The 19471-nt window shown below is 54.0% G+C and overlaps 1 protein-coding gene and 1 long non-coding RNA gene across 3 annotated transcripts; one reads left to right on the plus strand and one right to left on the minus strand.

Moving 5' to 3' along the window:
• Positions 1–401: 401 nt before the first annotated feature.
• Positions 402–18682, plus strand: SLC22A8 (solute carrier family 22 member 8). The gene is made up of 11 exons (XM_010983036.3): positions 402–526; positions 1251–1610; positions 11782–11885; positions 12424–12578; positions 13106–13274; positions 15389–15512; positions 15724–15839; positions 16785–16999; positions 17694–17802; positions 17940–18143; positions 18222–18682. Exons 2-11 carry the CDS (start codon positions 1275–1277, stop codon positions 18319–18321), a joined length of 1632 nt encoding a protein of 543 aa, XP_010981338.1. The 5' UTR covers positions 402–526; positions 1251–1274; the 3' UTR covers positions 18322–18682.
• Positions 1606–15389, minus strand: LOC116155277 (uncharacterized). 2 transcript variants are annotated; one of them, XR_010383317.1, is made up of 7 exons: positions 15292–15389; positions 14349–14489; positions 10548–10730; positions 8616–8732; positions 2772–2913; positions 2262–2457; positions 1606–1834 (listed from the first exon to the last, which is right to left on the minus strand). It is a non-coding gene; the product is annotated as an uncharacterized LOC116155277 (long non-coding RNA). The 2 variants fall into 2 exon arrangements; XR_004139141.2 differs by lacking the exons at positions 1606–1834; positions 15292–15389 and adding an exon at positions 15051–15270 and having other exon boundaries at positions 2192–2457.
• Positions 18683–19471: the final 789 nt, after the last annotated feature.

The following is a 19471-nucleotide window of genomic DNA, read 5'->3' on the forward strand; positions in this document are numbered from 1 at the left end:
CCCCTTCCCAGGAGGCACCAGGCAGGGGAAGCTGGTGCCCTGGGGAGTATTGTCTGCTTATAGGCAGTACCACCCTCTATTCCACTGGGGGCTATTCTCAGCTCCAAGTCTCCAGACCATCCCTCAGAGAGGACCCTGGGCCCTCAGGGCTCAAACCAGAGCCTCCCAATCCTGCCCCAGCCAGACTCCTCCTGCCTGAAGCACCGAGCCCTCTGTCCCGCTCGAAGCCCCGCCAGGCACAGCCCTGCCACCGCCCCAGCCTTTGCTGAGGCAGCCCTTTGAGGAAAGCTGGGCTTAGTGGGTCCACAGCTCTCTCCCTGCCGGTATCATTAATCCCCAAAAGAAAGTCAAACATTAGCCCGGAAAACGGCTTATGCCTTATATAAGCCCCCCTGGGGAAGGCACAAACACAGCTTGTAGGAGCTGAGCTGCCAAACTACAGCAGCTGCCGGACGCGGGGACAGAGCAAGGGCTTCAGCCACACCGACAACCAGCCCCACCGGAGGGAGCCAGGCCCAGCTACCAGGTGAGGAGGGATGGAGGCCCCCCAAGCTCCAGCCGCCAGGGACCCCTGGGAGGCCCCCGAGGCCAGGTGCTGCTTCCTCACTGCAACTGGCCAAGTCCCTTATGCCCTCTGGGAACTGCCTGGGCCCCTTCCACTGCCCCAGTATGATGTGCCCAGCCCCAGGGGACAGCCAAAAGCCAGGAGGTGCTGGGCTTGGGGAGACCTTCCCAGCACACAGCCTGGGCTCTGCTAACCCTGTGTGTGACTGGGGACCTCTCCCACCTACTCCTGACATCCATCCTGTGTGGCCAAAGTCCAAGACCAGGCCCCTCGGTCCCAGCCGGTTGGCCTGCACTGCCCCCACGCCTGCAGCATACGTGATCAATCTAGCTTAACACATGCCTACTCGCACCCTCAAGTCCCCACACACACAGCCACACGCCCAAGCTCACCCAGCTGTGCCCCCCACACCCCATCTAAATGTGCACATCCCTGTAGACACCCCTGTGAACACATGCCAGGACACACCACGCCTGGGACCCCGCATCTGGACATGCGGTTGGGTACATCCTCATCCACACATAAATCTGCGGGCACACAAGCTAAGCCCCACATCCTTACACATTGATACATACATGCGCACTCACACGTACACCTGGGCACACCCTTCCACATGTGTTTCCACACCCATCCACCTGCCCTCCATCACCACCTACCTCTCCCCGGCCTGGCGCCCCGTCCACAGCTCCGGTTCATCTTGCCCGGCACCATGACCTTCGCCGAGCTCGTGGACCGTGTGTCCAGCAAGGGACCCTTCCAGTTCCTGCACACAGTCCTGCTTGGCCTCCCAATCCTCGGCATGGCCAGCCACAACCTACTGCAGATCTTCACAGCAGCCACCCCCATCCACCACTGCCGCCCACCACCCAACGCCTCCGCGGGGCCCTGGGTGCTCCCCATCGGCCGGAGTGGGAAGCCTGAGACGTGCCTTCGTTTCGTGTATCCACCCAACACCAGCCTGCACAATGACACCCAGGGGGCCACTGAGCCCTGCCTGGACGGCTGGACCTACGACACCAACAGCAGGGACTCCATTGTGATTGAGGTATGCCCAGAGCCACCCCCTCCCTCTGCTTACAGCAAGCACCCCACACCCTGCAGCACTGATGGACAGGAGAGCAGGCTGGGGCCAGGACAGGGCGCGGGGCAGGCAGAGAGGAGGGACCTGGGTGCAGATGCTCACAGACCAAAAGGCTCTGTTTCTTCACATTCAGAGCACAAGCTTTCTTCAACAAACATCCCATTCTATGACAGGTACAGTGCCAAGCCCTGGGGATACAAAAATGCACGGTCCATGTTCCCACGGGGTCCACAGCCTAGCAGGGGTAGCATCAATTAATGGAATATCAAATTATAACTTCAAAGTACTTAGGGCTGTGACCTCAGACCACGGCCTACCCCTGGGCTGGGAGCAGGCGGGGAGGGGCAGGAGGGAAGTGTCGGAGGAAGTTCCTCTAAAGAAGTGACCTGGGCTGAGATGAGTCCCAGTAAGAGTTAGCCAGGCAATGGGAGAAGGAGGAAAATTCCATCTCGTGCAAAATCTTCAAGGTGGGAGGGCGTGTGGAGGAGGCAATGGACAGAGGGGAGGGTTGGAAGATGCCTGAGCAGACCCAGAAAGCTTCTCACCCACTCCCACCGGCACTCACAGGTTCACCTGCCATTCATTCACACCCTCATTTATTTACTGATTCTTTACCTGCCATCGCTGGGGGTTACGGAGTTAAATCAGGCTCTCAAACGAACTGGAGCCCAGGGTCAAATGAAGAGGAGGAAATGGGAACTGGCGTTTGTTGAGGATTCATAAACGGCCAGGCGCATTTTAGTGTTGGGCAGATGTTGTCTCCTGCAATTTGATTCTCACAGTGATGTTCTGTTGAAGGTGATTTTATCTTCTTTTACAAATTTAAAAAAAAAAACAAAAAAACTAAGACTCAGAGAAGGGAAGCGAAGGTTCAGCGCCACACAGCTGGTCAGTTTTGGAGCCGGAATTTAAAGCGAAAGCCCAAAAAAGGCCCGGGAGGGAGGCATTTATGGCAGAACAAAAGAGGGATGAACCACAGGGTTCTAGGGAGGCTTCCTGGAGGAAGTGGCATCTGAGCAGCAAGCACAGCCCAGTGTTTTCCTTCTCCCACAGGGGACCATGAGCCCCTCAGCGGCAGGATCTTGCTTTTACCTCATCAGAAGAGATGCATTTCAAAGTCCTTACCTGGTACCAGGCCTGCAGTCCTGGAACCCCGGGAGATGGCATCTCAGTGAGGGGAGTATCGTTAGAATCTTCAGTTCACAGATGAGGAAACTGAGGCGCAGTCTGGTTCGACAGCTTTCCCAGGATTTTATATGATTACAACCTGACAGAGGAAAGAGTTGAATCCAGGACTATCTACGTTCAGAGTCTATGATTGTTATTCATTTGTTTAATGAGTATTTGTTTATATATAAGGCACTTATTACATGCCGGACACTGTTTTAAGTGCTTTATCAATATTAACACTTTTAACCTTCCCAACAGCATTCTAGGGTAGTTTGCATGCTAAGCCCATCGTTGCGATGGGGAAACTGAAGCCCATAGAGGTTAAAGAGCTTGTTCAAGGTCGCACCACCGGTAAGAGGCAGATTCAGGATCTGAACACAGGCACCTGGCCCCAGAGCCATGCTCCTAACCATCACATCTGCTGCCTCTCATAGCCCCAGATACTTCTTCCCTGTCCTATGTACTTTTTCTCCCCAGCACCAAACACAGTGCCTGATACGCATCCAGCATCCAACAAACATTTATTGACTGCTACACGCACAATATCGAGGACATGGAGTCAAAGAACTCAAGAGCCCTGGCTGCCCTCGATGAGCTCACCTCTCGTGAGGAGGCAGACCCACCCACCAAGGATTATTAGCAGGGTGGTGGGGTGTGCGAGCTCCCCGAGGCAGGGATTTTCAGCTGCTTTGCTGTATCCCCAGCAGCTGGAATAGTGCCTGGCACAGAGGAGGCACTCTGTGAAATAAATATTTGTGTAACGAATGGATATGAGCTTTATCATCTCAGGGTGCTCTGGGAGTCCGGAGGAGGGGCATCTAATTAGCCTGGACAGGGAATCCAGGAGGGCTTGCTGGAGTCAGCAAAGTCTGAGCTGAGTGTAAAGGAGGAGTGAGAGTTAGGGGGCAGGCTGCAGGGGGCAAGTGCACCCCAGGCAGAAGGAACAGTGTGCATGGCGTCAAATGCACAGTCACAGAAGCATGAAGAGAGCAAAACAGTCAGGACCACAAGAGACGGAGGAAGGCTGAAAGAGGCGGGCAGTGGGGTGCAGAGGCCATCGGGCATGGGCTGGAGAGGACAGGGGGAGGGCCTGGCTTGGATGCTGAGGTGAAGGTGTGGCCTCTGTCCCCAGGGTGACAGGGAGCCACTGATCGGTGTTGAGCAGGAGCGGGCATGCTCAGCCCACCTTCTCAGGATAGTCACTCTGACTACAGGGTGGAGAGTAGCTTGTGGGGAGTTTTAGTCCAGCGGCAGAGAGACCAGTTAGCATGTTGCCACAGGGATCCAGGACAAAGATGACAGATGGCAGGGGCAGTCAGAATAGATATCAGAGATGTTAAGGAGTTAGAATCTCTGGGCCTGGGGAGCCAAATGGATGTGAGGATGAGGGACAGGAGGAGGAGGGAGAAGTCAAAGATGCTCCAATACCTGTAAATAAGTTTCAGATGTACAGGTGGCTTGGCTGTACATCTTGTCCCTGGGAAGACAGAGAGAAGGGATAAAGCCACCGTCCATGTTCTACAAAGCACATAAGCTCGCCAAAGAAACAAAAATCCTACAGGGAGTAATTAAATAATCGCCATCGCTACCACTTACTGCATGCATGCTTGTCCCACCCCAGATGGTCCTAAGCACTTTGCTCATATTAACTCATTTAATCCTCGTAATAACTCTCTGAGGTTAGTACCTTTATTTATGCCATTTTCACAGATGAGGAACCCCAGTAACAGGTTCCTGGTCCAAGGCAGCCCATTTCATAAAGCATGGAGTTGAGAGTCAAAGCAGGTCTCAGGGCTCCAGAACCACCCCTCCCTACCAACCCAACTGCCCCAGCCCTGGCTCATTGAGACTGCGCACCCTGCCCTGCTGCGGCCCTGCTCGGTGCAGTGTGTAAGAAGCGCCCAGTTAATGCTGAATGAAGTCTGTGCCCCCTCGGAGCCCGCAGGAGGGACTCAAACAGTGCTGACTGCAGGCAAGTGGCTGCCCCTCCAGGGTGCACATCCGGATCCAGGGAGCCTGGCCAAGAGCAGAGCTTGCACGTCTTGTACCCGGTCAAGCGTCAGTTCACATCCATGCCAACTGGGTTCCCAGTCACCCTTCCAGCAGTTGAGGCCATGTGAATCTGCATCCCACCAAAATGCAGGATTTCACCGGGCCTCAGGGTCTGCACCCTTCTCCAGGTCGGGTCCTGGGCAGGCTCTGGCTCCCCTGAGGACTCTCAGCCAGGAGAGCCCATTATTGGGATCCCCAATCAGTCAGGGAAGTGTCGGTGGCCAGACCCAGCCAGGTGCTAGTACCAGCCCAGCAACGTCAAACTCTTCTGATTTTTCCACTTATGGTTCAAAACTTGACAAATACATGCTCCATCTGCTGGAGGTGGGGTGTGGTTGCAGGCCACCACCTGTTAAAGGTAGAGCAGTGGCTGGGCCTGACCCAGGGGTGGGCCTCCGGGGTGGAGGCAGGGCACTGGACTTGCCAGCCCTGAGGGGCAGGATGGTGATGGGGAAGGCAGCATCTGGCAACCAGCTTGAGCCAGATGACCCTGGTTGGTAGTGGCAAGAGACCATCTCCCAGGTGGACAGTGCCAGATCATGAGCCAGCACCAAGCAGCAGAGTTCACATTCTGACTCTGCCATTTTGGGGGGATTTAACGGCCCCAGAAGTCTTGGTTTCCTCATCCGTAAAATGAAGTAAGAACAAATGTGAACATTAAAAGAGATACTGCAGGGCCTAGGGGGTAATAGCTCAATGGTAGAGCACGTGCTTAGCATGCATGAGGTCCTGGGTTCAATCCCCAGGACCTCCATATAAAAAAAGAGAGAGAGAGGGAGGTGGAAGAGGTAATCCCAGGACAACATTAGCACAGGGCCCTGCGCCTGCAGGACACATTCAGCTAATGTCTGCGGCCACTGCTGTTGTCACGGTCATTGTTAAAGAGGTGTCCTGAGAACCAGGGGGTTAGTTCCCCTAGAAGAATAGGGGGACCCCCAGTAAGAGGGGAATCAGCCGTCACAGCTCTTCCCGGCTCACCCAGGCCACATAGCTTTGCCTCACTCCACGCCCCCACCCAGCCCTCCTCTGGAGGAAACATCACAGGCCTGAACGCAGGACCTAGCTCTACTCCCCTAGTCGGCAGCCTCAGTCCCCTCACCTGTGAAATGGGATAACAAAGAACTTCCCCATGGAGGAGGCGAGGGTGGGAGGACCATGCTGGGTCCAGCCCAGAGCGCGGGGAGTTCCTCTCCCCCTTCTGATCCCATAAGCTTTTCTGGCAGAGGTGACCCTACATTCCTTTCTCTAGGTTCAGCAAAGACAGGGTTGGAATTTTTCAGAAGGAGCTTTACTAGGACATTAAAAGGAAACAAAGGGCTTTCTTTTAAGTCTGGAAAGTGTAGAGGGGCATGGATTGCAGGCTCTGGGTTCCCTGGAGAGGAGCCAGAGCCCACAGCTCCCATACCACAGAACCTCAGGCCTGCCGGTGCCCAGCTCGGTCTGGGGGGCTCCTGAAACCCACCCCTGCAGCCCTCGAAGGCCTGGGCCTGTCCTTGGATGAGCATGCCCCTCCCTCTAAGGGCCTCGAGCCTTCCTGTCCTGTGTCCAGGGCCACAGAAAACTTGTCCAGCCACACAGGTCCCTGGAGGCCCCAAGTCAGCTGTGGGAGAAGCAGAGAGCCTGCCCCAGTGGTCCTCCCAGAAGCAGGTCTCCGTGATGGGAGGTTTCCCTGCTGAGCCTCTGGTCTTCCTCCACCCCCACCCCCAAATCCCCAGGCTGCCCACCTCCCAAACCACCTGTCCATCTCTTGTCTCCTGCTTCACCCCCATTTGCTCACCTCAACCCTGCCCTGGGCACCCCTCCTGTCATCGCCTCTTTCCTAGCCTCTAATTTGACTCCTGGGTAAAGATCAGAGCGCCCCACCCCAGCCACGTTTCTGGGCCAGCCTGACCCCCCATGGCGGCCCTCACCTAGAAAGCCGGGATTCTGCATAGGAGGAGCCTGGAGTCGTGCTGTGGGCTCTCCAGGATCAGGGACTCTCTCACTGAGCACCTGCTATGTGCAGGGCCCTGGGTTGGTACTTTGCATTCCTTCTTTCATGACCCTGAGAATCTTCTTTTATGACCACAGCAGATGTCACCCCAGAGGAATACACTGGGCTTGGATCCAAAAGGTGGCTCTCTCAGCCATGATGGTCATGTCAAGCTTTTATAGGAAGAGGGACGGAGCAGGGGGCTTGTGAAGGGGGAGTCCTGATTCCAGAATCCATTGCCTTTCTACTGCATCATTTGTCCCTACAAGTGCAGGCCTTGCAATGACATGTGACAATCATAGTAAACAGCTATCACATACTGTCAGCTGTTTGCCAGGTATAGTGCTGGGTTCTCCTCATTCCTTATGCTATTTACAATCCTGAGAAGCAGGCCTTAGTATTACCCCCATTCTACAGTCAGGAGACAGCCGCAGAGAGGTTAAGTAACTGGCCCAGGAACACACAGCCGCTAGGTGGCAGAACTCATGCCCTTTTGGGTCTCCCTGGGTACCTGGCTCATCCTCTCTGGCCCTCGTACCAGGTTTCATCAGGGACCCGAGAGCTCACAGGGGCCACAGCAATTCTCCCCAAGGCCTAAACTAGATCTAAAAAACCCCAAATCTAGGGAACGTTTCTTCCCTTGTTCTTGCTCGGGGCGGGGGGGGGGGGGGGAGTACGGTCCATGTGTGGGGTCCCCTGGCAGAGTCAGCCCGTATATACACACCAAGCAGGGTCCCCATCCTGCCAAACGTGATTTTCATCACGAATGGTTTGCCCTGACCTTTTATGACACGCCTTCTGCTTCGCCCTCCTAGGGGCCTCCTGGCCTGTGATTTTGCTGCTGCCCCAGCTCCTGAGCCTGTCCCTCACCCTTTGGGTCTGACATCAGACCAGCTCACCTGGCTGTGGCCCCGGCTGCCTCCTCAGCCCCAACTCGGGCCCATCCGATGCTGCATGCCTTACAGTGCCGCATGGCCACAGCTCCCGCGCACTGAGCCTTCCCTCCGGCAGCTCAGCGCTCAGAGCAAAGCACGCATCAGGGGGCCGTGGTCAAGAGCGCTGGCTGGGGGTCCAGCCAGTCTGAGCTTGAGTCCCTGCCTTGAAATGAGCCAAGCTGTACTCGTGGGCTAGTTATTTACCCTCTAAGCCTCAGGTTCTCTGTCTGTAAAATGGAGACAATAGCACCTATGAAGGCATCATCTGCAAACCTCCCTCCTGAGCACAGTCGGCCCCCTGTTTCTCCCCCATCACCTTCCTGATACATTATCACTCAGGAAGACATGGCAGCGGGCTTCCTGTTCTTCCCTTCCTGACCCCAGCTCCTTAGGATTAACCATTCCAAGAAAGGACAAAGAGGGCCAAGAACAGTGGATAGGATATTGGGAGCAGCCGAAAGTTGACAGACCAGAGGTCAGCCCAGGCCATGCCGAGGACTAGACAGAAGCTGAGTGACTGGCTCCCTCCAACCAACAAGTTACATTTTTCTCTCGGGGCCTTATCAGTAAAATATGTAAACCCATCAATTATTCATTGGACAAACATTAACGTTCACTGTGCACCAACTACTCTGCTAGCTGCTAGGGATAAAGAGTTAAATGAGAGGTCTCCGCCCTCAGTGAGGTTACGGAATACAGGAGAGACAGACAAGTAAACAGGCAGGTAGAATGCTATGTAACTGGTGTCCTCTTGGAGGTGAGAACAGGATGCTGAGGGTGGAAGAAATGAGGAACTACACTGGGGTGTCTGAATGTGCTTCTCCTTCCACAAATACTTACCAACTGCCTGCTTGTGCCAGGCAGCCAGAAAAGATGCCCCTGGACCAGCCTGAACCCCGTGGCCCCTGGAATTCAGGAGAGATGATCTTGACGTATTTCAAAGGGCCAGCAACATTGCTAAAATAAAGAGAAGATAATCAAGTACAAAAGCAAAGAGGAGCACAGTAGCCTGAAGCTTTCGTAGAATCACTGGTGTAACCCAATTAAAACCACGGAGCCCACGTGGCCAGGCCCACTCACGGGGCCAAAGTCAAAGGAACCATAAGTCACACTCTCAACACCTTGAAGAATGGAGGCTTCAGCTATAGGGTTTTGGGGTTTTTTTCAATTGAAGTGTAGTTGATTTATGATGTTAGTTTCAGGTGTGCAGCACAGTGATTCAGTTATACCTATGCATACATGTGTATATTTTTTTCAGATTCTTTTCCATTATAGCTTATCACAAGAAATTGAATATAGTTCCCTGTGCTATATAGTAGGTCCTTGTTGTATAACTATTTTATATATAGTAATTTATATTTGCTAATCCCAAACTCCTAATTTACCCACACCCCCAGCCAACCTTTATAGGGTTTTTTAAATCAGTCTTCTCTAGGATTTTGTACAACTAACTACACAGAAAGCATGCCAGAAGTCCTTCAAAATATCTTTCCCTCCCTCCAAAATTCCAGGATGCCTTTAAAAAATCTCTCCAGTTCTCTCTATATCTGGTCCCTTGTTTGCCATGCTCCTCTGTTCCCAATCCCCTTCCTACGTCATTCAGAGACCCAGACGAACAGCAGCTCTGCTGTCTTCAACACGTGGTTTTCAGGGTCTCTCTAGTTGTCACCATTCCCACCACCATGAAGGGGGAAAACACACAAGTCCAGGCCAGGGATTCCCTCTTAATTAAACAAAGTGGAAGGAGCATCCATTTCTTTCACTCACAAGCCAATGTCAAGAACGACATGTCCCCATCCAGCTCCAGGATCCCCCGTCATTGAACATGGCATGCCACAAGGTATCAGAAGTCTCTCTAGACACCGACACCCACTGGGGTACTCCTTTCATGCCCCTTCTCTTCCTCCTTTACTCTTTTCCCTCCCCCATCCTCACACACGTACCACACAGGCTCCCTTTCCAACCAGAAGAGCCCACTGGGTTTGCTGGCCATGCCGCTCTGAGACAGCTGGGGGACCTGGAGTCTTCCCCATCCCCCAGCCCCCCTTCACTTCCCTCGAGGAGAGTGGGAAGGGCTCCCCGGCATGTGTGGCTCTTTCCCCACACTGTTTTCCTTCCCAAACATTCTCATGAGGCATTTCCAGTGAATAGATTCTTCACTTCATTACACAAGTAATTCAGAATAGCTGGACCAAGGGTGCGTGTCAGGGATTAGCAGGAGATTAGGCCAGACAGGTAGGCAGGGGCCAGAGCATGAGGACTTTATAAATCTGTGTTAACAGAGCTTCCTCTTTACGCAGAGGGCAAGAGGAAACCAGTGAAGTGCCTTAGGGGAGGCAGGAACCTGATTTGAGAGGTGTTTTAGAAAGCCATCCAGGTTATCATGGAAAGGATGGATAGGAGGGACTGAGGCCAAGACCTGTCGGAAGATTGTTGCAATAATCCTCTCCGGGATCAGTTTCCTCAACTGTAAAATGAGGAAGGTAGTAGCTCTATACCATCAGGCGGTGCTGAGGATTAAAAGAGTTAAGGCATGGAGAGTGCTTACTTAGAACCGTGCCTGGTGCGTAGTAAGTCCTCAGTACACATTGGCTGTTATTCTTAACCCAAGGAAAAGATGATGAGGCCAGTGCTAAGTAAGCAGTAGTGAAAATAGTAGAATCCATATTCAAGAAATGTTTTAAAAATTAGAAACTGGAGAAGCAAGTGATAGTAACATGGAAGAGGAAGGAGTCAAAAAAGGACTACCAGTCACTGAGATTGAGATCTTACAGGGAGGGAGGTGACAAGTCTCGTTAGCTCTGAGATGCTCGCAGAACATCACCCATGTTGAGATTTCAATTAGGCAGCTGAATCCACTGGTCTCGAGGCAAGAAGAGAGGTTGGGCTAAAGACAGGGATTTGGAGTCTTCACCGTAAACTAGTCACTGAAGTCATGGGAGCAGATGGCATTTCCTGGGGAAAGTGAACAAAAAGAGAGGAAGGTCCAAGAAGAGCCCTGGGGAACCTGGAAGGGTGAGAGAGAAAGGAACCTATGGAGGAAAAGGAGGAAGACTAGGTGTTGAGGGCAGCCAAATGTAAGTCAGGTCAGGAAGCAGAAGGTTCCATTGGTTCTGGTGAGAAACGTCACCGGGGGCTTCGGCAAGCAGTTTCAGAGGAGTGATGGAGGCAGAACTGGGAAATGAAGGCAACATGAGGACAGGGTGACAGCAAATGTGGTTCCTTGTTCAAGAGATTTGGCTTTGAAGGAAAGGGAGAAATAGAGGGAACGTGGAAGGAAAATAGGCTCTAAGATGGAGAGATTTTTTTTTAATTGAAGTATAGTTGATTTATAATATTGTGTTAGTTTCAGGTGTACAGCAAAGTGATTCAGTTTATATACATATATATATACACACACACACATATATGTTTTTTTTCAGGTTCTTTTCCATCATAGGTTATTACAAGATATTGACTATAGTTCCCTGTGCTCTACAGTAGGTCCTTGTTGTTAAGGTGGAGAGATTTAAGGACATGCAAATGCAGATGGAGAAGGAGTCAGGAGAGAGTAAGAGACAGAGGCTGAGGGTAGGGGATGGAGAGAGGTGGCAACAGTAGAGAAATGTCCCCTGGAGGAGAGAGGTTGCAGGCAGGGGGACTAGCCTTGGATGTGTGAGGTGAGGAGCAGACAAGCAGAGAATCACCGGGTGCGGATGAGCCTGGAGGGGCAGAGTGGAGGAGCTTGAGGACAGACCTGGATGTGACAGCTGAGCAGACTTTGTAAGCTATATGGCAGGCCACATGTGCTTAAGGGGTGTTGTCATTACACAACCACGGGTCAGGGACCCAAGGAGCCCCGGGTCAGGCTGGAGGGGAAACAGCACTTGGGGGTAGCAGGCCGGGCACAGGGAAGTCAGGTGAAGGTGCAGGGAGAGTGAGCCGCACATGGGGGGACACGGGCTGAGCACGGCTGAGAGGGCTGGTCTGGACTGAGCCAGGCTGGCGCTACCTTTCTCCCATGCAGTGGGACTTGGTGTGCAGTTCCAACAAACTGAAGGAGATGGCCCAGTCTATCTTCATGGCGGGCATACTGGTTGGGGGGCCCTTGCTGGGAGACCTGTCTGACAGGTGAGATGCTGGGGCCTCACAAGGGGAGGTATAACCCATGGAGACCCTCGCCCCTCTCTGTTCCACCCAGGCACCCCCGAAGAGGCAAAGAGCTGGGGGAGGTGGGAGGGGGTCTTTGCTGTGTAGCCAGCCCTCTGGGGGGCCATAGCCTTCTCTCTGCCTCCCAGACCCCTCCACCTTGAGTATTCCAGCCTCCCCAGGCCTGGGGGTCATGCCTCAAGGTTTTTGGACACCAGAGTGGTGGCGTGGCAGTGGAAGTGGGTAGATGCCCAGCTTGGAGATGAGTGGTCCTTTGACCCCTGTTCAGACGGCTAAGCTGGGGGTGGAGGAAATCACTCATTAACTCAAACCTGTAACTGCAAACTTGTCGAAAATAATACAGCAATTTCCAGTAAGGCTCTATCTGGGGAGAGAGTTACACGCCCTGCCTGGCCCTTTGGGAGGTGGGAAGTCCAGCCCTTTGCCCCGAGGCCTGCATAGTCACTCTCCTTGGCTGGCTCACAGTGGCTAACCGACCCTCTTCTTCTTGGAGCTGCAGGTTTGGCCGCAAGCCCATCCTGATCTGCAGCTACCTGCTGTTGGCGGCCAGCGGCTCAGGCGCAGCCTTCAGCCCCACCCTCCCTGTCTACATGGTCTTCCGCTTCCTGTGTGGCTGCGGCATCTCAGGCATTAGCCTGAGCACCGTGATCTTGAGTGAGCCACGGGGGAGGGGGCAGGGAACAGGAGCTGGGGGAGCACCAACCTGAAGCCAAGAGTGGGGTCCGAGCCTGGCTCAGCCACTGGCGCCGGGTAACTTTGGTCAAGCAAGGTGCTGCTCCTCTCAGGACCTCAGAGGCCCCCCTCTGAACATAATGTGAGGTGGCTTCAATATGAGGACTTACCCTGGGCCTGGCACCTGCCAGGTACATGATCTCATTCAGTCCACACACAGTTAGGTAACACTATTACCCTGATTCTACAGATGAGGGAATTGAGGCAAAACAAGGGAAGTCACCTGTCACTAGGGAGGCAGTCAAGAGTGTGGGCTTGGGAGTCACACAGACCTGGGTTCAAGTCCTACCTTGTTGAGCCTCAGTCACAGTATCTGTACAATGGGGGCAATGCAGCCTTAGGATCAGGGTCAGATCAAGTAGCCAGTGGGGGGCAGGAGCTGATGCCCCTGCTAGGAGGTGCCCAGGGCCAAGCAGGGTCTTAACCTGGTCCTTGGGCTCTCCCTGCAGATGTCGAGTGGGTGTCCACCCGGATGCGGGCCATCAAGTCAACTGCGATCGGTTACTTCTACACCGTTGGCCAGTTCATTCTGCCCGGCCTGGCCTACGCCATCCCCCAGTGGCGCTGGCTCCAGTTAACTGTGTCTGTTCCCTTCTTCTCCTGCTTCCTGTTGTCCTGGTATGTGGCCCCCTCCTCTTCAGCCCCCTACATAGGCCATCCATGGCTAAATGGGGAGCCCATGACTGACCAGGCTGGCCGACTCTGTCTGTCCAGAGACACCCCATCCCAGAGTCAGGAAGGGCATTCCAGGGAGGACATGTGGCTGGAGGGAGTGCTCAGGGGCTGCCCACAGTGGAAAACGGGGGTAAGTTGAGGTGGCTGGCATGGGGCCAGGCTGTGGTGAGTGGTGAGCCCAGAATGCCAGGGAGGCCTTGGCTTCGTGTGGAGGGACAGACCAAAATCCTGAAAGTCCTGACCAAACTGTCATTTGGGACATAATCACACAGGAGGGCAGATCCAAGTAAGTGGAGACAGGAGACAGAGGGAGGTGACTGTGGGCAGGAGGAGCCTGGGGGAACGTGTCTGAGAGGCACTTTGAAGGAATAAATCCTCAGAGCTTGGGGACTTCTGAGTCTGAGATAGAAAGGAAAGGAAAGGTCAAACCTGAGAACCTGGGAGAATCAAGGGGCCTGGGGCAGAGACCCTGAGTAAGGACACACTGAAGACAGGAAACGAATCTGTGGGTGGTAGCTGGCAGTTGGCCAAAGAACAGGAAACAATGAACAAGCTCAGGAACAGACATGAAGTCTTGGAGGGACACTTTCTCAAGCACTTACTATGTACTTACTAAGTTCCGGGCATCACCCTATGTCATCCTGATGCTCATGGCATCTCTGTGTGAAGGGGGCATTAGGATTCCCATTTCACAGATGAGAAAACTGAGGATCAGAGAAGTGAAGCCATCCCCCAAGTTTACACAAAAAGATGCAGAACTGGAATGTGACCTCTGGAAAGGACAATAAGTTCCCAAGGGGAGTGGGCAATCTTGCAGTGAGAGAGATGGTTGGAGGGTCCAGGCTGGAGCTGGGGATGTCCACAGCCTAGGATGGCAGGCAAGAGTCAGGAAGCAAAATGAGGGCAGATGGTTAGCAGGCCCCTTCATTGTGTGACTTGGAACAAGCCTCACCCCCACTGAGCCTCAAGATTTTTCTAGGAAAAATGGAGATACTAATGCCCATCACCCAGAGTTACCTGTGCCTGGTCCACGGGGAGGCTCACTAGTTTGAAGTCACTGTTGTCATTATTCTCAGGGAGAGGAGGACGGATCCAGGCCCCGCCTCTGGTGTTTGGGAGGAAGTCACTGATCATCTTGGTAGGCACAGGCTGAGAAGACTGTCAGGACAGAAACAAGACCATAAGGCCAGGAGGGTGGGTAACAATGGACCCAGCAGGCCACCACTGGACCAGTGATCTGAAACCAACTGACCAACGTCCACTCCCCCTAGGGCCTTGCTAGAGCCAAGACCTGGGTGCCCACAGGGGCCACAGCCAGAGTGGACCTCACCTTGGACTAGACTTTCCCAAGCATCCCTCCTTTCTCCCCACATGTCTGCCTCCTCCACTCCTCTTCACCCAGTGACCTTCAGGGGTGGCTCAGCAGGAGCCAACCCCAAAAGTACAGCCCGGGCATTGGGGAGAGGGAGCTTGGTCACGCTCCGGCCAATCCCAAGACCCCATGCTGTGCTGGCACCCACCCTTCCTGAGCACATCTGGCCTTTTTCAGGGAGAATCGAAGGGTCCTCAGACTCATTCCCTAGGTCACAACCCTAAACTTGGCCCCCTTCCTAAGCTGCCCCAGGACTGCAGCCCTGCCCCCACTTCACCCAGGACCTGGAATGCACCCCAAAGAAGGTGGACGTGCAGGACCCTCCAGCTGTCCAGCCTTGAACATACCGTCCCTTCCCTAGGCCCGACCTGCCTTGGCCCAGGGCCCAGGGCCCAAGGCTCCTGGCTAAGAACGACACCCAAGGACAACAAGCGACCCAGGTGGGGGGCGGGAGAAAGGCTCTCCTGGAAAGAGAAGAAGAGAACACTGGAATTTGTGCTGGCTGCAGGCTGCCCAGGTGCAAGGCTTGGCCAAGTTTAAATTCCATGAAATCCACAGTGAGGCAGCTCGAGTTTCCGGGCCTCCTACCCCCTGGCCGGCTATTGATCTTCTTCCAGACTCTCAAAGGGCCTCTGGTGTTGAGGAGAGGAGGGTGAGCCACTGTGACTTGATTCTGGTCCCCCAGGTGGCTGCCAGAGTCCATACGCTGGATGGTCCTGTCTGGAAAGTCCTCCAAGGCCCTGAAGACACTCCGGCAGGTCGCTGCCTTCAATGGCAAGAAGGAGGAGGGAGAAAAACTCAGCCTGGAGGTAGAGGCTGAGAGGGTCTATTGTCTCGGGCAGAATCTGGGCTCTGCTTTTGGGCTGCCCCTGCCTCCTCTGTTTCCTCCGCTCACAAGCCTACCTCACATCTAATGCCCTAAGCAAGCTTCTCTGAAGTCACCGGCCTGCACCGCCCTCTCTTCTTCTTCCTGCCCCCAAGCTGGTCACTAATGGCCCTCTCCCTTTCTTCTGCCCCAAGGAGCTCAAACTCAACCTGCAGAAGGAGATTTCTTTGGCCAAGGTCAAGCACAGCTTAGCTGACCTGATCCGGACACCCATCCTGCGCCGTATGACCTTCTGTCTTTCCCTGGCCTGGTAATCCACCACACCTCCCTGCCCACACCCTAGCACCCCCACCAAGGCAGGAATGACAAACAGGCCTCAGCCAGCTCATCTGAGGACAAGGCCTAGGGCATCTGCAAGAGGAGTCAAGGGATCCCCTCCTCTGGGCTGCCCCAGCCTAGCCCCAACCCCAGAAACCTCCCACATCCCTGCCCCACACCCAGGTCCAGCCATCAGGTCCTGCTTTCCTCTGGGGTCACACTCACCTCACCCACAGGGCAATGCTCCAAACCCCATCACCAGTTTACATCCCTGCCATGGCAGTTCCCTCAGGATGTGCCTCTCTGTCTCTGCCCCCACCACCACCCCTGGGTCCAGCTCTGCTGCCTGGGACCCCGCAGAACAAGGCTGGCTCTCAAGGCTTCAAGACTTAACAACAGAAATCGTGTTTCTCCTGAGAAGCCTCTTCTGTCTGGCATCCTGCAGCTCCTTCATAGCCCCTTCTGAGTCCCTTCTCCAGCCTGGCCATCCCCATATGAAAAGGATTCAGTTTGTTCAGGAACTCTTCAAAAGGGATCCTACAGTTCAGAAGGCGGGAAGGGAGGCGTCTGACCCATGTGCACAGCTGACTTTCACCTCCTCCCTTCTGGGTATTAAACCATGACCCAACCAAGAGAGATCATTTACTGCTCCCTTTGGTCTCCAAGAGTCTCTCCAGGATGGATATTCTCTGGAGCATCTTTGCAACCACAGCATAGACCACGCCCCTGTCAGACATAACCAATCAATCCCAGCACTCTCTCACTGAGCCCAGACACAATCTCAGAGACCTCAAAACGGCACTCAAGCAGCCCCTACCAATCAGTGGCAATTGGGACAAGAAATGAAACTATTCACCATCCTGGTGACCCAATAAGCCGGATGAGGAGCAGTCCCAGCCTGGCTGCAGGTCTTACTCAATTGCTCTCTGCCCTTCAGGTTTTGTACCGGTTTTGCCTACTACAGTTTGGCTATGGGTGTAGAGGAATTTGGAGTCAACCTCTACCTTCTCCAGCTCATCTTTGGTGGGGTTGACATCCCAGCCAAGTTCATCACTATCATCTCCGTAAGCTATCTGGGCCGGCACATCACAGAGGCCGCTGTTCTACTCCTGGCAGGAGGGTCCATCTTGGCTCTCATCTTTGTGCCCTCGGGTGAGACGCTGGGGCTACCCCAGGACCCTCTGAAAGAGGCTGACCTGTGAGGCCAATGTGTCTGTGAGAATCACAGGCTGGGAAGTGGGGTCCCGGGGACCCCAGATGTGCTGACTCTGCCTCTCACTCACTCTGTTACCTTGAGCAGATCCCTGTGCTCTCTGGGGCTCAGTTCTCTCATCCAGAAAATAACTCAGTTGGGTGAGATGGTGTTGATGGTCTTTTCCAGATCTGACTTAAACTGGGCAAAGCATGGTGGTGTCTGCACAGTGGGAGGAACTGGGCATGGCCTGGGTGACATCACTGCAGAAGATGAGCTTGGATGGGGAAACATCAGAGCCCAGTGTTAAAGGAACACCGCACAACCTACTCCTCCACCACCTTGGAAGAGCCACTTCTACTTCACATAAATGCTTGTGTGTTGACACTATTCTTCCAAAGAACTTGAGATGTTTTAGGACAAAAACAGATACAACAAAATATAAGAAGAGGGGATCAGAGCCAGGGAAAAACACAAATGCAGCAGGACACAAGCCTGCAAAGCACTAGGAATAGCAGAGGGGCTATTACTCAGCTTTAAGTTTGATCTGAGCTTTCCAGCAGCCAAAACAGAAAGGGAGACAAGGTCTGCTGAGGAGTGGGAACACTCAGGTGCGCTTGAGCGCCAAGGTCTGCCGTATTTTCCTTCCTCCAGACTTGATGACCCTGAGAACAATTTTGGCCGTATTTGGGAAGGGATGCCTGTCCAGCTCCTTCAGCTGCCTCTTCCTCTACACCAGCGAGCTCTACCCCACGGTCATCCGGTAGGTGTGGGACCCGGGGTCCAACCAGCCAAAGGATACAAGGCAGGTGGGATTGTAGCATCCTCCCACCCCTGCTCACAGGTCCCAGAGCTGTTCTTTGGGACTGGCCTGCCAACCCCTTCTTTGAACTCTCCCAGGCAAACAGGTATGGGCATAAGTAACCTGTGGGCCCGCGTGGGAAGCATGATGGCCCCGCTGGTGAAAATTACAGGGGAGTTGCAGCCCTTCATCCCCAATGTCATCTTTGGGACCATCACCCTCCTAGGAGGCAGCGCAGCCCTCTTCCTGCCTGAGACACTCAATCGGCCCTTGCCAGAGACTATTGAAGATGTAGAAACCTGGTCAGTCCCCTGCCTCCAGCCCCACCAACAATTCTCCATGAGGAAGCCCCGGGCTTTTCCTGAGCAATCTTTCCCTAGGTCCCTGCGGGCAAAGAAGCCAAAGCAGGAGCCAGAAGCAGAAAAGGCATCCCAGAAGATCCCTCTGCAGCCTTGTGAACCGGGCCTGGGCCCCAGCTGAGGGCAACAGACCATCCTTTCCCTGCCCTTCAGAGACTAACCCTTGCCTGTCTCTGGGCTCCGAGGGCACCTTGGGGATGGCTCTGGATGGATCCATGTTCCTAGGACACAGTCTTCGGAGAACTTGGTGAAGGCATCTCCACCACCACCAGAGGCCCCCAACCCAGCCCTGGCCAGCTCAAAGTTTGGGCCACAGGCTTTTGCACACCCCACCTTGCCTGCATCCTCCCTACAGCCCAGGCCGACATTCTTCTGTCCAGCCCTTCCCCACTGGCCACTTCCCCCATTGTTCCCACCCTCTTCCCTCTCTTGCTCCTCATTTTTCAATGGGAGATTTCAATAAACAGCAATGGAGAACTCGAGCCATGCTGATCAGGAATGGGCATGGGAAAGGGAGCAGGCCACCACATGGATGCGTGAACATGCACATCTGTGCATCCGAGCTTGCGTGCACATGCAGGTATGCGCACACAGGTACTTGCAAGCTGGGCTGATATGAACGTGTGTGCAGTGTGAGTACACTGAGGTGTGTATGCACCAAGCCTGTATTAGCCTGCTCGGGCTGCTATAACAACATGCCACAGACTGGATCACTGAAACAATTTCTTCCTCACAGTTCTGAAGGCTGGGAAGTCCAAGATCAAGGTGCTGGCAGGCTCAGTTCCTGGTGGGGGCCACCTTCCTGGCTTGCAGATGGTCAGATGCTTTCTCACTATGTCCTCACATGGCAGGAGAGGGAAAGATGAAGCAAGCTATCGGTTTGTCCTCTTATAAGGGTACTAATCCCATCACAAGGGCCCCATCCTCATGACTTCCTCTAACCCTAATTACCTCCCAAGGGCCCCACCTCCGAATACCCTCACATTGTGGGTTGGGGCTTCAACGTATGAATTTGGGCAGGGACACAAGGTAGTCTATAGCACGTCTTGTGCTTGGAAATACCACATGTGTGTCTACATGTCCCATCATGCATGTAAGCACTTGACTGCACAAGCCCAGAATGGCTGCAGGCAGAAGCCGGGGCTTCTTCAATCCCAAACTCCTTCCCCCTGCTCACCCCAAGTCTCTGATTCATGTCTCAGCCCCACACCCATCAGGCAGCTTTGTCTCCTATTTAATTAAGAACGCTGCAGCCATAACTGAACTCTGTC

This window comes from Camelus dromedarius, chromosome 12 (genome assembly GCF_036321535.1).
Source record: "Camelus dromedarius isolate mCamDro1 chromosome 12, mCamDro1.pat, whole genome shotgun sequence".
NCBI classification, from domain to species: Eukaryota; Metazoa; Chordata; class Mammalia; order Artiodactyla; family Camelidae; genus Camelus; species Camelus dromedarius.

Coding starts and splice junctions, on each gene's coding strand:
- SLC22A8 (XM_010983036.3), top strand. CDS start 1,275: ATGACCTTCGCCGAGCTCGTGGACCGTGTGTCCAGCAAGGGACCCTTC. Junction 12,579..13,105: donor CCTGAGCACCGTGATCTTGA/GTGAGCCACGGG, acceptor CTCTCCCTGCAG/ATGTCGAGTGGGTGTCCACC. Junction 13,275..15,388: donor TCCTGCTTCCTGTTGTCCTG/GTATGTGGCCCC, acceptor CTGGTCCCCCAG/GTGGCTGCCAGAGTCCATAC.